Source organism: Podarcis pityusensis, assembly GCF_964106645.2.
Source record: "Podarcis pityusensis genome assembly, chromosome: 16".
Lineage (NCBI taxonomy): Eukaryota > Metazoa > Chordata > Lepidosauria > Squamata > Lacertidae > Podarcis > Podarcis pityusensis.
The window spans coordinates 12,190,434-12,205,390 of NC_138041.1; the positions used below are offsets into that span (position 1 = coordinate 12,190,434).

Here is a 14,957-nt window from a genome sequence, read left to right on the forward strand (position 1 = left end):
AACCCCACCAAACTACCCATGATGAAGAAGAACGGCATTGTGGGATGGCGTTCTGGAAGCCACGCAAGGCAGAGAGGTCGCGGCTCCCAGGAGCTGTGTCATAGTGGCAGATCTTTATGTTAAGAGTAATATTCCCTCTCATAAAAGAGCGGCTCTTTGTGACTCTTCTCCTTCAGCCTGGAAGAGGGTGGGATGCCGGAAGCCTCCCCAACACACCACAAAACGTGGGAAGAAAGCGAGTGAGGGGCGGGTGGGAAAAGAAAAGAAAGCTCCCTCAGAGGAGAGACAGTTATAAATTAGAAGCAGCCCAGGAGAGGCCCAGGACAAACAGACGACCAGTTTAGCGGTTGTTGTTTTTAAATATGAGTGGGACCGATCTCAGTGTCCTGACACTGAGGAGATGCTCCTTCAGTCTGCCTTCCATGGGAGTGTGGTACGGCTCTTGCGTGTGGTACAGCCTCCTTCCGCTGTGAAGAGAGGTAATCCGGTATGGTGTTGCAGTGGTAGATAAAGAAGACTGCTTCTCCTTCCCCAGCGACCATTGGACGTCTCCTTGGCAAGTCCCGTGCTTCATTCCCACCAGAGAAAAGTCATCCCCGACCGAGAAAGGTCCGAGATCCAAACTCCTCCAAGTCCTGGCTTCCCGTGCAGCTACGCTTTTGCTTTCCTGCCGGATCGCCTGCGGTGTTTCACACACCTGCAGTAAGAATAAACCCTCCTTTAAAAATGTCCTCGGGTTTCTTTATACCTGTGGGGACTGGCTCCCACTGGGGCTGGCAGGGCGGAAGTCAGGGAGCCCAGCAATAGGTGGGAGCCGAGGCAATGACAGTTGTAAGGAGAAGGCATGCAGGCATAGACTGAATATTCAAACAAACCGCTGTGTTGCAAAGAGAATGTCAACAGTCTAGGCAACATGATGACCATATATATACGTAACAGACAATCTTTATAAAATTCCTTCAAACCATAAAATGTTCAAAATGAAACCGTTAGTCTCAAAGTCTCTGAAAATCTTTAAATGAAGCGAGGTACCAAACTTTGTACGATGAAAGACAAGCTGTGAAGCTTTGTGTATTCAACAAATATGATGTCCAACACTGAACAGTGATTCCGGATATTGACTACTGTTTCGTAGAATTCTTCGTCAGCGTGGTGGGAGGATAAAGAATGCTTCATAAACCCATCTTATTTTGAAGGAATTCTATAAAGATTGTCTATTACGTATGTATATGGTCATTGTGTTGCCTAGACATTGTTGGCATTGACTGAGGGCAGACTGAGGGTGGTGGGGAGGGGCCCCCTTTGCCCAAACAGAGTAACCGTCTCTGCTTGCGTCCCTTCAAGGGGTCACAGGAGGTAGAAATGTGTTCTGGGGTGCATTCAGAAAACTAGCCCCACCCCCTCCGTCTGGCACCTGCATTCCGAAAAGGGTGACTTTCATAATGGGGAACCAAAGTTTAAAAACTTGAAGCCGTTGGTTTGAGTTCTACCCCCATAGCAGGAGAAAACTTGCTTGTTCCACACGGAAGATGTAGCCAGTATGTTTTCTCCTGCTCTTGAGGGAAGGACTCAAACCAATGGCTTCAAGTTACAAGAAAGGAGATTCTGACTAAACATCAGGAAAAACTTTCTGACGGCAAGAGCTGTTTGACAAGTGGAATAGTCTCCCTCTGTGGGTTGTGGATTTTTTCCTTCATTGGAGGTTTTTAAGCAGAGGCTGTGTCATGGACACTTTAGTTGAGATGTCTGCATTGCAGGGTGTTGGACGAGATGACCATTGGGGTCCCTTCAAACTCTACGATTCTATGAAATGAAATAAGCCAAGTTGTTGGCTTGGATCCAGGTACCTTAAGAGGTAACATTTCCCATAATGCCCTGGGAGTTGTGGGCAATTAAAATGGTGGCCCTAAGCCACAGATCTGACGCCGTTGCTACTGGCTGGAGCTGCTGCCCGTTAAAGCCTGCCAGGGCCCACCAAAAGATTGGGGGGGGGGTGCCACTAGCACGCACTTGGCCCAAGACTCCCTCAGGCCCAATAGTATCTGGAAGGTACTACACTGGCGGTTCCTGGCCTGAAAGCCCACCATTAGAGGGATGTTCAGGGTTGGGGGGGAAGGGAGGTGAACCCCACCTGCAAGTGGCCTTGTTGAATTCCCAGCCACGCTGCTGACAACGGATGGAATCACGCTTGCATACGCATTCACATGTCAGTGGGTTGACCCGCTTCTTCCTGTCCGGACAGGGCGCGCAGGACGGGCTGTTGGGAGAGGAGAATCCCAGATGAAGCAACATCTTGGAGGAGTGCCTTCCAAATATGTGGGGTTACAAGCTCACCCCACATTTCCCCTCTTTTTAATTGTTTTCAGACAGCGTCCCTCCTGTGCCTTTTAGCATATGGAGGGTATGTGTCCCCTTTTTACAAAGGACATTCCTCGATTCGGAGCTTTGGGGCTACTTTTGGTTGCAACATTATTGGATTTTTTAAAAAACAAGTTTACCTATTGGTGAGCTCTGTGTTCATTTAAATTTCGATGTACGTTACATGAACCGTTGATTGTTCTTTTTATTTCCCCCCCACTATTGATATTATTATGTATTCTCACTGTACTACCTTGTCAATTAAGCAGTGTTAAGAGGTATATATAGAAATTAATTGTATGTATTAAGCAGGATATAAATGAATTATTGTTATGGCTAATACAGTTTTGGATTGCTTTTATGCGAATGAGGGGAAGGGGGGGTTACTAGCATCTTTTAGCACCCTTATCAGACTATAGCTTTCAGAATGTTAAAGTGGTGTAATACTGTTATAAACGTATACTGCAAATGGGGCCGAAATTCTATTCAGGGTAGACCCCCTGAAATTAATAATCTATGTCACTCATGCCCATTAATTTAGGGGGCCTACGCTGAGTAGGACTAATATTCAGGGGCGGAGCAAGGGTGATGTGGTGGGGGCAGTCTGCCACAGGTGTCACCACTGAGGGGGTGACAAAATGCCAGGGCCTGCTGCGTCCCCAAGCCATGCATCTCTCCACGCTGCCCCAAACGGTCGGCCTGCAGCCTCCCCCTCAGCTGTAGGGCGGCTGAGTGGGAGGAGGCAGTCAGACTCCTCGGAGGCCCCTTGGGCGCAGGGCACATGCCCAATCGGCTTGCTCCACCACTGCTAATATTGGATGCAACCCAAAGAACCATAAGATGTATTTTAATGCAGGGAGTTGGACTAGGTGACCCTAGACGACCTTTGCAACTCTAAAATTCTATGACTCTATTGATGCTCCCCCAACATCATCATCATCACCATCATTATTATTACAATATTATAATTATTAATTACCCACCTTTTACCCTAAATTCCAAGAGCAGGTAACAACAATTACAGCAATTAAACTATTAAAAACCAGTTAAAAACCTACAACCACAGAAATAAGGTGGGTCGTAAAAATATACAGTGGTACCTCAGGTTACATACGCTTCAGGTTACATACGCTTCAGGTTACAGACTCCGCTAACCCAGAAATAGTGCTTCAGGTTAAGAACTTTGCTTCAGGATGAGAACAGAAATCATGCTCCGGCGGCGCGGCAGCAGCAGCAGGAGGCCCCATTAGCTAAAGTGGTGCTTCAGGTTAATAATAATAATTAATAATAATAATTTATTATTTGTACCCCGCCCATCTGGCTGGGTTTCCCCAGTTAAGAACAGTTTCAGGTTAAGAAAGGACCTCCAGAACGAATTAAGTACTGAACCTGAGGTACCACTGTACATCTCAAGTTTCAGAGTACAGTGGTAATTCTGGTTTCGGATGGGATCCGTTCCAGAGGTCTGGTTGGATCCCGAGGTTTCCTGAACCTGAGGACTGCTTCTGCGCATGCGCAGACCGTGCGGCGAAACCCGGTAAAATACTTCCGGTTTTGACATGCACGCATCCCGAAGTTTACGTAACCAGAGGGTAACGTAAATGGAGGTTTTGACTGTAATGTTTGTATATTGGTACAGGGGGCTTGAGGGGAATTAAAACCTACACACACACACACACACACACACACACACACTAGAGGCCTATAAGAGGGAGAAATTTTTTTACCTGTGCGTGGGCAATCTATAAACTTCCTTTGGTCTGAAAAGCAGAAGAATAAGGTTAGTATTTGGTGCTTGTTCGGCATTGATGGCTCCCAGCACTACCTAATCATTGCTCTTCCACTGCAAGCCTGCGAGCAGAATTATAACTGGCTTAAGAACATAATAAGAGTCTGGCTGCTGGATCAGACCAAAGGGCCATCTAGCCCAGCATCCTGTTCTCACAGAAACTTATGGGGAGCCCGCAAGCAGGACCTAAACACAGGAGTGATCTCCCCTCCTGAGGCTCTCTGGCACTGGCATTTGGGATCATACTGCTTCTGAAAGAGAAGGGTGAACCTAGTCATCCTGGCTCATAGCCACTGGCTAGTAACCTTCTCCTCCATGAATTTGTCTAATCCTCCTTTGAAGCCATCCAGGTTGGTGGCTATCACGGAATGGTCCCAATCACCTGTCTCTTCTTCAGCAGCCCCCCACCCTTCTGACTCTCACCTGCATTCACAGGTAGCGTGCTCCTCAAAAGTCAGCTGCTGCAAGTGGCTGCGTTGGAACTTGCTCAACAATAACACCTGGAGAATGGGAGAAAGGAAGGAAAAAGGAGACCATAAGAGGAGTGTTGATGGTTCTGACCCAGAATTCATCTGGGCAAGGGATTGAGGCCCGGTGGCCCTCCAGATGATGTTGGACAAACTCCCATCATCCTTAGTCATACCAGCATCTCTACCCGTCAGATGGGATGTGGGTGGCGCTGTGGTCTAAACCACCGAAGAAGAAGAAGAAGAAGAGGAGGAGGAGGAGTTTGGATTTGATATCCCGCTTTATCACTACCCAAAGGAGTCTCAAAGCGGCTAACAATCTCCTTTCCCTTCCTCCCCCACAACAAACACTCTGTGAGGTGAGTGAGGCTGAGAGACTTCAGAGAAGTGTGACTAGCCCAAGGTCACCCAGCAGCTGCATGTGGAGGAGCAGAGACGCGAACCCGGTTCATCAGATTACGAGTCTATTGCTCTTAACCACTACACCACACTGATCCTCTTGGGCTTGCCAATCAGAAGGTTGGCAGTTTGAATCCGTGCGATGGGGTGAACTCCCATTGCTCTGTCCCAGCTTCAGCCAACCTAGCAGTTCGAAAGCACACCAGCACGAGTAGATAAATAGGTACCGCTGTGGGGGGAAGGTAAACTGCATTTCCGTGTGCTTTGGCATTTGTCATGGTGTCCCGTTGCACCAGAAGCGGTTTAGTCATGCTGGCCACATGACCTGGAAAGCTGCCTGAGGACAAAAACCGGCTCCCTTGGCCTGAAAGTGAGATAAGCGATGCAACCCCATAGCCAGCTTGGACTGGACTTAACCGTCCAGGGGTCCTTTACCTTACCTTACCCATCAGGTGTGGGGCAAGTGGGCATGGCTTGGGGAGAAGCAGCCTCACAGGCCAAATTTTGACCACCATGGGGTCCAAATTTGGCCTGTGAGGCTGCTTCTCCCCAAGCCAGAGGTTCCTCACTCTGCAAAATGCAGACTTTAGGGGCCTAAAAAAAAGAGCTCCCACCTTATAAAATAAAAATAACCAGGTAGCTGAATAACTAACTAATCAAAGGACAGTATATGTGTATGTAACTTGTTAAGATATTTTTACTCACCTTGCAGGGCTACATTTTCCAGAGCTCTCTGTGGAGAGGGATTGGTTGTTAAACCAGTCTGGGAACTGTAACTCTGCAAGTGCTTTCCGCTTGTGGTATGAATGTGGCCGATATGTCTAAAAATATTGTGAAGCTTTTTATTTTTATAATGATATTGAGAACAAACCAGAGCAAATATTCTGGGGGGGAAAACAAAACCAGATTTTGTGGCTGTGGTTCACTTATTTACTTTTTCATTTTTGCAGGTGGGGGCAAGTTAACCTCACATGTAATCAAGAACTGGCCTATCAACTTTGCAGGATCCTTCCCTCTTCTTGAAGGGTGCTAGGTGTCCTGGAAATATCCTGAGCCATGAAGGCTAGCCCTTTAGGATGAAAGGGGCACTGCCCACCTGCCTCAATCTGCCCCCACCGAGAATATAAGAAGAGCTTTGCTGAGTCAGGCCAGTGGCCAACAGTGGCCAACCAGATGTCTCTGAGAAACCCACAACAGCTGTCTCTGAGAGCAACTCTCCCCACATGAATATGGAGGCATCCTGCCTCCACAGGGAGAACATAGCTGTCGGCTGCCACCACCACCACTCTGGAGGGCAAAAGGTTCCCTGTCCTGGCCTTACTGAGGGGATTTCCCCTATTCTTGCCCCAGTTCATTACCTCCATGGTCACTGTATACGTCCGGGACGGCATACACTGTGCCGATTCATCAGCGCAGCAGCCCACACAGCGCTTTAGAGCCACGCAGGAGGGCACAATGAGGTGGCTGATGACTAAGTCCGGGTACTCCTTGTCCAGAGATACCATTGTCTCCTTGGCTTGGCAGGCACTGCGGCTGAACACCTCCAGGAACCTCACCACTAGAAGAAGAAGAAGGGGTTAAAAGCATTGTCAGAGGACGATCTCTGAGGAGGGATGGAGGAGGAGGTATCCATTTCAAACAGATTTAAACATTTAATTTGGTGGCTCTGACCAGGGGTGGGCAAATCCCAATCTCCGTTTCTCATTTTTCCTGGCTTAAATTCAGTTCTCCCCATTTCCGCATTTGCAATTGGGTATTGTTCTTTGTTTTTAAAGTGCTTGTCAATTTTTGTCAGCATTAGTGTGTATTTATCCCAATATATACATAAGAAGAGGGACGCGGGTGGCGCTGTGGGTTAAACCACAGAGCCTAGGACTTGCCAATCAGAAGGTTGGCGGTTCGAATCCCCACAACGGGGTGAGCTCCCGTTGCTCGGTCCCTGCTCCTGCCAACCTAGCAGTTTGAAAGCACGTCAAAGTGCAAGTAGATAAATAGGTACCGCTCCGGCGGGAAGGTAAATGGCGTTTCCGTGTACTGCTCTGGTTCGCCAGAAGCGGCTTAGTCATGCTGGCCACCTGACCCGGAAGCTGTACGCCGGCTCCCTCAGCCAATAAAGCGAGATGAGCACCGCAACCCCAGAGTCGGCCACGACTGGACCTAATGGTCAGGGGTCCCTTTACCTTTCCCTATACATAAGAAGAGCCTGCTGGATCAGGCTAGTGGCTACTGTGAGAGCATCCTGTTCTCACAGTAGCCAACCAGATGCCAGTGGGGAACCCACCTCATGCAAGATTCAGGCACAAGAACTCTCTGCCCTCTTGTGTTTTTCAGCAAGGGGGAAATCAGGAGCTTAACTACCTCCAGGTGTGAGGGCAGAGCATGATCATCATGGCTAGGAGGCACAGATAGCCCTCTCCCCCATGAATTTGTCTAATCCTCTTTCAAAGCCATGTAGGCTGGTGGCTGTCACTGCTTGCAGTGGGAGGGAGTTCCACAGCTTAACTGTGTGCTGAGTGAAGAAGTACTTTTTTATATATAAAGCTCTCCTGATTCCTCCAACGTTCACCTTCATTGGATATCAATAAGTTCTAGTGTTATAAAGAGGGAGAAAAAAAATCTCTCTATATATACTTTCTAGACACCATGCATAATTCTATAAACTTCTGTCGTGTCAGCTCTTGTTGAGATTTTTACTAAGCCAAAAAGTCCCAAGGCTGGAACCTTTCCTCACAGCGGTTGTCGCTCCATCCCATGGCAGCCTAAGGCCTGGGGGCCAGATGCAGCCCAATCGCCTTCTCAGTCCGACCCGCAGACTGTCTGGGAATCAGCGTGTTTTTACATGAGTAGAATGTGTGCTTTTATTTAAAATGCATCTCTGGGTTATTTGTGGGGCATAGGAATTCGTTCATTCCCCCCCCCCTTAAAATATAGTCCAGCCCCCCCCCAAGGTCTGAGGGACAGTGGACTGCCCCACGGCTGAAAAAGGTTGCTGACCCCTGCTCCATCCCCTTGACAATTTTAGGCTGAGCTTTTCAGAAACTTTTCCAACTGTAAGATATCCTTTTTGAGGTGAGGTGACATCTTGGTACTCAACTTTGCCTGACATGCGCATCATTTGGCAAAGCAATTTCCCCTGACATAATCCATTTCTGTCCGTCATTTTCAGGAATATATGCATTTTTAGACACTCTTTCTAGTAGTATATACATTTCTAGACACATTGGCTAGAGAATGGCATTGCAAAATTAGGAATTTCGAAGGGCAGCTGTTTTGGTTTGTGTATCATTTCAGAATGTTGGAGTTTGTTAGTTCAGGCTTTCAGTGCAAACCGAGCCAAATTTCTTCCCCACTCCCAGAGAGAGCCCCTTGGAGTGTGATACAAATGGAAGAAATAGCTAATAAAGCTCACACATAATTATCGATGGGCATGGTGCTGTAAACCATCAGCAGGAATAAAAATAAACCAGAGCCCTGGTTAAGAAGTCTAAAAATTTGAGAGTGGTGTTAATGAGGCATGAGCTGTGAGCAAAGCGGAAGGATAGCAAGTTTACTGAGAATCGGACAGGAAGGGGATGGAAGGAGTCTTCTACTCCTCAACCACCATCCTTGTCCGACAATAGTTAGGTTCAATATCCTGTCCTGCTAATTAGTTTCTTTCCCCATTCAGTGAGGGAAAATGTGTATATTAAGGGAAACTGCAAACAAACCTGGGCATGTTTGGAGAAATCCACCCTAAAATGCCGATAAATTTTCATGGGGATATTTCTTTTTAATTGCAGACTGGTGTGGAAATGTAGAGATCTGAACTTACAACTGGGGGAAAATGAGAAACCGAGAGAACCCAAAATGGGCAGATTTAACCTACTCTTCCCTTTCATTTTATCGTCACAACAGTCCTGTGAGGTAGGGCCAGGCTGTGAAAGAGATTCACCAACCCAAGATCAGGTCCCCCAATGGGCTGCATTTGAACCCAGGTCTTCGCAGTCCTAGACATGTGAGCTCAAAATCTGGGGCTGGAGGAAGATGTGTTTTGGGGTGTTTTTTCTAACAGTCCCTCTCTCTCCGTCCAGGAGTGATATGCACCCCCCCTCTCAAAACCACTGTCCTCAAACTCCGTGGCTCTTACCTTCTGTAACTGGCTCCACAACCGGTTCCATCTCATTAGTTGGATGCGGCAGAATCTGCAGATAGATCAGAAACAGCAGCGGATCAGAAATAGGGAAGACACTTTGAGGAGTCTGCTTCAAGCTATCTGGGCCACAGGGATCCATGCACTGGCAACCTCTGGGCTTGATCACTGCCATGCGCCTTGCATGGAGCTTGGTCCAGAGACTGCAGCTCCTGCAAAACACTCCCACTAGAGTCTGTTGGTGGGGACAGACCACAGCCAGCACACAACTCTGGTGCTTAAAAACATGCGCTGTTGTGGGGGACATGTCTGCACCATTTTATGGTCCCCTCTCTCCCCCCCCCACCACTCTGTGACACGTAGCAGCTTTTTGAGCTAGGCCACACATACACACAAACAAGGCAGCCATTTTGCGACTGGCGCTAATGGCATTTCCTCAGGATCCCAAATGTGCCTGCCCAAGAGGTAGATTGCCTCTGAACATGGAGGTTCTGTTTACATGTCATGGCTGAACAACCACCTCCACAAATTTGTCCAGTCCTCCCTTTTAAGGCCGTCTTTAAGGCAACCACCATTGCATCCTGTGGCAGTGAGTTCCACAAGTGAATTATGTCATGTGGTGTGAAGGAGCAGCCCTCTGCCAGCAAGAGTATTATAAGAGCCCTGATGCTGGATGAGGCAAAAAGGCCGATGGAGGCCAGCATCCTGTTCTCACAGTGGCCAACCATTGTCTATGAGAAGCCTGCAGGCAATGTTCCCCTTGTTCATTCCCAGGATTTTCCTCAATCCCACTTGGTTCTCTAAGCTTTCCTTCCATGGCACTGTCATCAGTGCATCTCATGGTAGCAAATTCCAGAAGCAGGTCATACACACATAGTGATCTTTCTTTCTTTCTTTCTTTCTTTCTTTCTTTCTTTCTTTCTTTCTTTCTTTCTCTCTCTCTCTCTCTCTCTCTCTCTCTCTCTCTCTCTTTCTACCACTGAAAGATCACAAGGGGGGGGGGCAGAAGACATGAAGGCTGTAAATGTGCTATAGGAATTATAATCTACAACTGTGTGTACTTACTATACATTGAAAGCACACCCAAAGCACACTCTTTCCCTCAAAGAATTCTGGGTGCTGTAGTTCACCCCTCACAGAGTTGCAATTCCCAGCAACCCTTAACAAACTACAGCACCCATAATCCTTTGAGGGAAAGAATGAGCCTGGATGCCTGGAGCAAATGGATTTTTAAACGGTTTTATTTAGAATATTTATATTGTCCGCTCATAGAGATGCCTGTCACTGAGCCAATTCCCAGTGTGTGCATAGTGGTGTAATGGTTAGGGTGTTGGACTGGGACCTGAGAGGCCAGGGGTTCAAATCCCCACTAGGCCATGAGTGGCCTTGAGCCAGTCACAGCCTCTCAGCCTCACCTACCTCACAAGGTTGTTGTGAGAATTACATGAAGAGGGGGAGAACCACATATGCCACCTTGAGTTCTTTGGAGGGAAAAAACTTTGGATACAAACACAACAAATTATTATTATTATTATTTTGCATACCACCATACACCCACAGATCTCAGGGCAATTTACAATACAAAACTACAAAATAAATATATATATAATAAAAATAAGAACAAACCAATCCAAAAATCCCGCTAGCAGCACCACTACGAAGAAATGTACTATTGGCTGTATTCACACTGTATTTCCCAAAGAATCCTGGGAACTGTAGTGGCTTAAAGGTGCTTGCATTTGTAGCTCTATGAGGGGTAAACTACACTTCCCAGAATGGTGCTGGAAAGGGGCAGGCCCAGTGCCAGTGGGGCATTGGCTGAAGGCCCCAGGGGCCTGGAAAAGTCCCTCAGTAGCTCCCCCACCACCCACCACCCTCCCTGCCAGGCTCCTGGGTGCTTTTCGGGTGGCTGTGTTGCTTTTGAACAAGAGCAAAGCTCAGCTGCTCTTGGTGGCACCAGTGGCTGCCCGCTGTCTTATGCAGCTCAAAGTTCACGTCCACACCATACATAAAAAGCACATGTTTTCCCTCAGACAACCCTGGGAACTATAGTTTGTTAAGGGTTCTGGGAACTGTAGCTCTGTGAGGGGTAAACCTCAGTTTCAAAGGTTATTTGGGGGGAAGCCATGTGCTTTAAATGTGTGGGGCACTTTTACAGAAGTTCCGCGTAGGATGACAGCCTGATCGGTGGGTGGACACGTGCATCGTTAAATTACCCATATGGAGGGCAGAAAATGCGAGCGCACATGGGGCCATGCCAGGGAGGGAGAGAGGGAATTTATTTGTCAGAAGCCATGTGGCAAGAACCCGCAACTCTTGAATAGCCAAGATCCAAGTAGCCAAGTTTGTCTATCGGCTGATTGGTGCACGGTGACTCTGTTTCTAAGCTTTGACCCACGAAATGCCCTTCTCTGTAGCATGAGGTGTGTGGGGGAGAGCAGTGGTTTGTAATTTTGCTGTAAGGATCCTTCCATGTGCAATGCTTTGAACATTTGAAAATGCAATACAGGTGTTATCTAGTTCGTAACCTTTATTATTATTTACTGTTATTTTGCAAATCCTGCCTTTAAAAGTGGCATGCAAATTATGAATAAGGTCCAAGGTGGGTTATTGCTGGCTTTTGGGGTTTTTTTAAGAAAAAGCTAACAGTGCAATACTAAAGAACTTTACTCAGAAGTGAGTCCCACTGAGCTTACTGTTACTCCAAGGTAAGCGTTGCATAGGACGGCAGCCGAAATCCTAATATTCTCTCTGGCTATCATTTAGACACAGCTGGAGGGAAATCTTTTGGGGATTTTTACCTCTGTGACTGGCTAATGTGAAAGGATTGTTTATGTGTCCCAAGGTTTAGCTCCGTGATCCGTTTTTGATTTTTAATAACTAAGGCTGAATCTTGGAAACCCCTGCGAAGCAAAGAGCCTCTGAGCATTTGTCCCTCTTTACCGCCTTCCCTCCCCAAACCACAGTTAACACAAGATGTGTGGTAAAGGACACGAAGGGGCCCCTAATCTCTGGCAAGCAAAGTCCTTACATAGACCCACTTGCTGTCTCTTTCACAGCTGTGACCCTGGAGGGAATGCTCACTGACTGCATGCAAACCATGCATTTAAAGCATATTCTATCATCTATCATCTAACTATCTATCTATCATCTATCTGTCTATCTATCTATCTATCTATCTATCTATCTGTCTGTCTACTGTTATTTAAGGGTACTGGGAACTGTAACTCTACGAGGACTAAACTACAGTTCCCAGAGGGTTTTTTTTTGGGGGGGGGGATGCACTTTGAATTTGTACACAGTTCGAGTGGGGCACCCAAAGCAAAGCATCAGGATTTGAGTGAAACGGGAAAAAGTGGGGGGGGGGGGGAAGAGAGATAGAAATGCCAAAAAACTTAACAGTCCAACCAGCACCACAGCTTTGACAATCAACGCATACTCGATCACGTGACACAGTGCACACACACTATTTGAATGGCAATGCCAACTGGGGGCACCCCCTCTGGTATTTTATTGGGGGGGGGTGGCAAAGGGACCTCGGCCCCTAGTAGTTGGCTCCTATGTCCTATACCATCTGGGCACACCAGTTTGGGCTATGAACTTCTCCCCGCGCCCCCTTCAAGAAAAGCCTCGCCCCTGCCTGCAATCCTGACAGCACCCCATAACCTCACCCCCTTCTGACACCCCTCTCTGTCTTCCTCCGCATTGGATGCCCATCTGAAACCCACCCACCCTTCTCTGCCAGCACCCATTCGTGTCAGCTCGCTACCCCATGCCTCTGCGGAGTTATTTAAAAAAAGAAACAAAACCAAAAAACCCCCCAAACTTGCTTGCCATCTCTCTCTCCTCTCACCCCGCTTCTTTCTCAATGCCAGGGGCTTTTGGGTGCCAACTCCCAGCCACGCTCTCCGTGCGCCCCCCCCCCAACGTCCTGTGCCCACCTACCGTCGTGGCGGCGCAGTAGTGCAGCTGCAAGGTGGTAGCCAAGAAGAGCTGAAGGGCACCGCAGGGGGCGTTCATGGTGGTGCCAAGGCTGCCGCTGCCGCTGCTCCTGCCGGGCAAGGGGGCACACGCGCCCGCCTCGGGCTCCTCTTGGAGACTTTTCTCCAAAGTTTGCTGGCTCGGCGGCAGCTTCTGGGGCTGCTCTCCAGTCAATTGGGGAAGGAGGTCGTCCAGGATTCCCGCCCCCCCCCCGCCCCTCCTCCAGGATTTGCCACTCAGACAAAATGCCCAGCCGACGGGCAGCCGCCACTCAGGAACTGGGCATTGCCCCTGCACCTGGGCATGGCTCAGATCAGCCTGGTGCCCGGCGCAGCCTCTCGCTTCTCTCTCGGTGCCATCCTACTCCCAGCACCTGGGCGCAAGGAGAGCCAGGGGTGGGTACAGGTGCATCTCCGCAGCTGCTGCCGCCGCCGCTGCTGCCCAGGGAGGAGGTGGCGACGGCGGTGTCGTCGTGCCAGGCGGCCGCAGAAGTAACTGGGCTCCAAGTCGAGGGGGGAGAGAGAGAGAGGGAGACAGAAGCTGCTGGCACAGCGAGGAGAGGGAAGGAGGCAAGCGAGCTCTCATGTGACTGTTCAATCCCACCCTAAGGGAGGGAGGGAGGGAGGCTGAGCCTGGCTGCCGGCGCAGGTCAGAGAAAGAGAGACGGGTGGGGGGATTTGCACCCCTATCCCAAGAAAAACCTTGAACCAAACAGGTCAAGGAGGGTCTGCTTCACCCAGCATCCTGCACCCCATCCCACCTTAAAGCAGCCACAGCTGGATGCTTTGGAGAGGTTTCCTCTAGAATTGGTGAGGGCAGCAGGCTTCAGGTCCCTTCAAACTCTACAATGTTGTGAGTCAGATGGTTAGATCCAGCTGTTTTCTGAAAACTGACGGGCAGCCGCTCTCCAGAGATTCAAGCAGGCAGTTTTTCTCCTATACCTGAGTATCTCACTGAGGGATGAACCACTCTGCCACTGAGCTATGGTCCTTCTCTAAAAAATGAAACAAGATTCCAGTCCTCATTGTCTGCTCTATCGCTGAGTGATGTGTGTAGGTTTTGGGGAGGGCAGTTATCTTCTGCAACATGACATGGCGGGTTTATATTGGGCCATCCACACTGCCCTTTCGCTCTGTTGTTTTGCGAGGCTCCCCCAGGGTTAGCGCACTCTTGCTATTCAGAGGGGCGCTCTTGCGCAATGAAAGCAGGACAAAGCAACAGCAGCCCTGGAATATTTGCGGTATGAAAAGTTGCAGAATTTCAGCTGGAAGTTACAAGACTTGCACCGATTGGAAGTGACGCAGTCTGTCCCAAAACTTTTGCAGCCGGTGAACAAGAAGATTGAAAGCAGGATTGTGTATAATCGCCATCATGAACACAAATAATCATGTACGAAAGCCTTCTGGAAGCTCACAACCAGGAATGGAGGTGACACTGCCATCCCTTGCTGTTTGTCCACCCAGCAGTTTAGCATTCAAAGGTAGACTACCTCCGGAGTTGGAGGTTCCATCAGGCGCTCTGCTGGGCTAAAAATTGGCAGGGTAGATTTCTCATACGCTCCTCCTCCTCCTCCTCCTTGGGAAGAGCCACAGAAGTCCAAGGGGCCGTCACACCCGGCCCATATTTTGTGGCCAATGTTAATCATGCATTTTTATAATATTTTTGCAACCCGCCCTGGGTCCTTACGGTGATAGCTGGGCGAGAGATCAGAATCTGAGAGATATGCCAGTGTGACGTAATGGTTAGAGCAGGCATAGGCAAACTCTGCCCTCCAGATGTTTTGGGACTACAATTCCCATCATCCCTGACCACTGGTCCTGTTAGCTAGGGATCA

At 48.7% G+C, this 14,957-nt stretch overlaps 1 protein-coding gene across 1 annotated transcript; it reads right to left on the bottom strand.

Moving 5' to 3' along the window:
• Positions 1 to 94: 94 nt before the first annotated feature.
• VEGFB (vascular endothelial growth factor B) lies at positions 95 to 13,691 on the bottom strand. The gene is made up of 7 exons (XM_080985557.1): positions 13,088 to 13,691; positions 9,140 to 9,194; positions 6,372 to 6,571; positions 4,571 to 4,647; positions 4,086 to 4,118; positions 2,132 to 2,257; positions 95 to 697 (listed from the first exon to the last, which is right to left on the bottom strand). Exons 1-7 carry the CDS (start codon positions 13,160 to 13,162, stop codon positions 652 to 654), a joined length of 612 nt encoding a protein of 203 aa, XP_080841683.1. The 5' UTR covers positions 13,163 to 13,691; the 3' UTR covers positions 95 to 651.
• Between the last annotated feature and the right edge of the window lie 1,266 nt (positions 13,692 to 14,957).

Excerpts from the sequence above, each read along its gene's own strand:
- VEGFB (XM_080985557.1), bottom strand. The coding sequence starts at position 13,162 with ATGAACGCCCCCTGCGGTGCCCTTCAGCTCTTCTTGGCTACCACCTTG. Across the intron at positions 9,195-13,087 it reads ACTACTGCGCCGCCACGACG|ATTCTGCCGCATCCAACTAA; the intron begins GTAGGTGGGCAC and ends ATCTATCTGCAG. Across the intron at positions 698-2,131 it reads TTCAACAAGGCCACTTGCAG|GTGTGTGAAACACCGCAGGC; the intron begins GTGGGGTTCACC and ends TTCTTACTGCAG.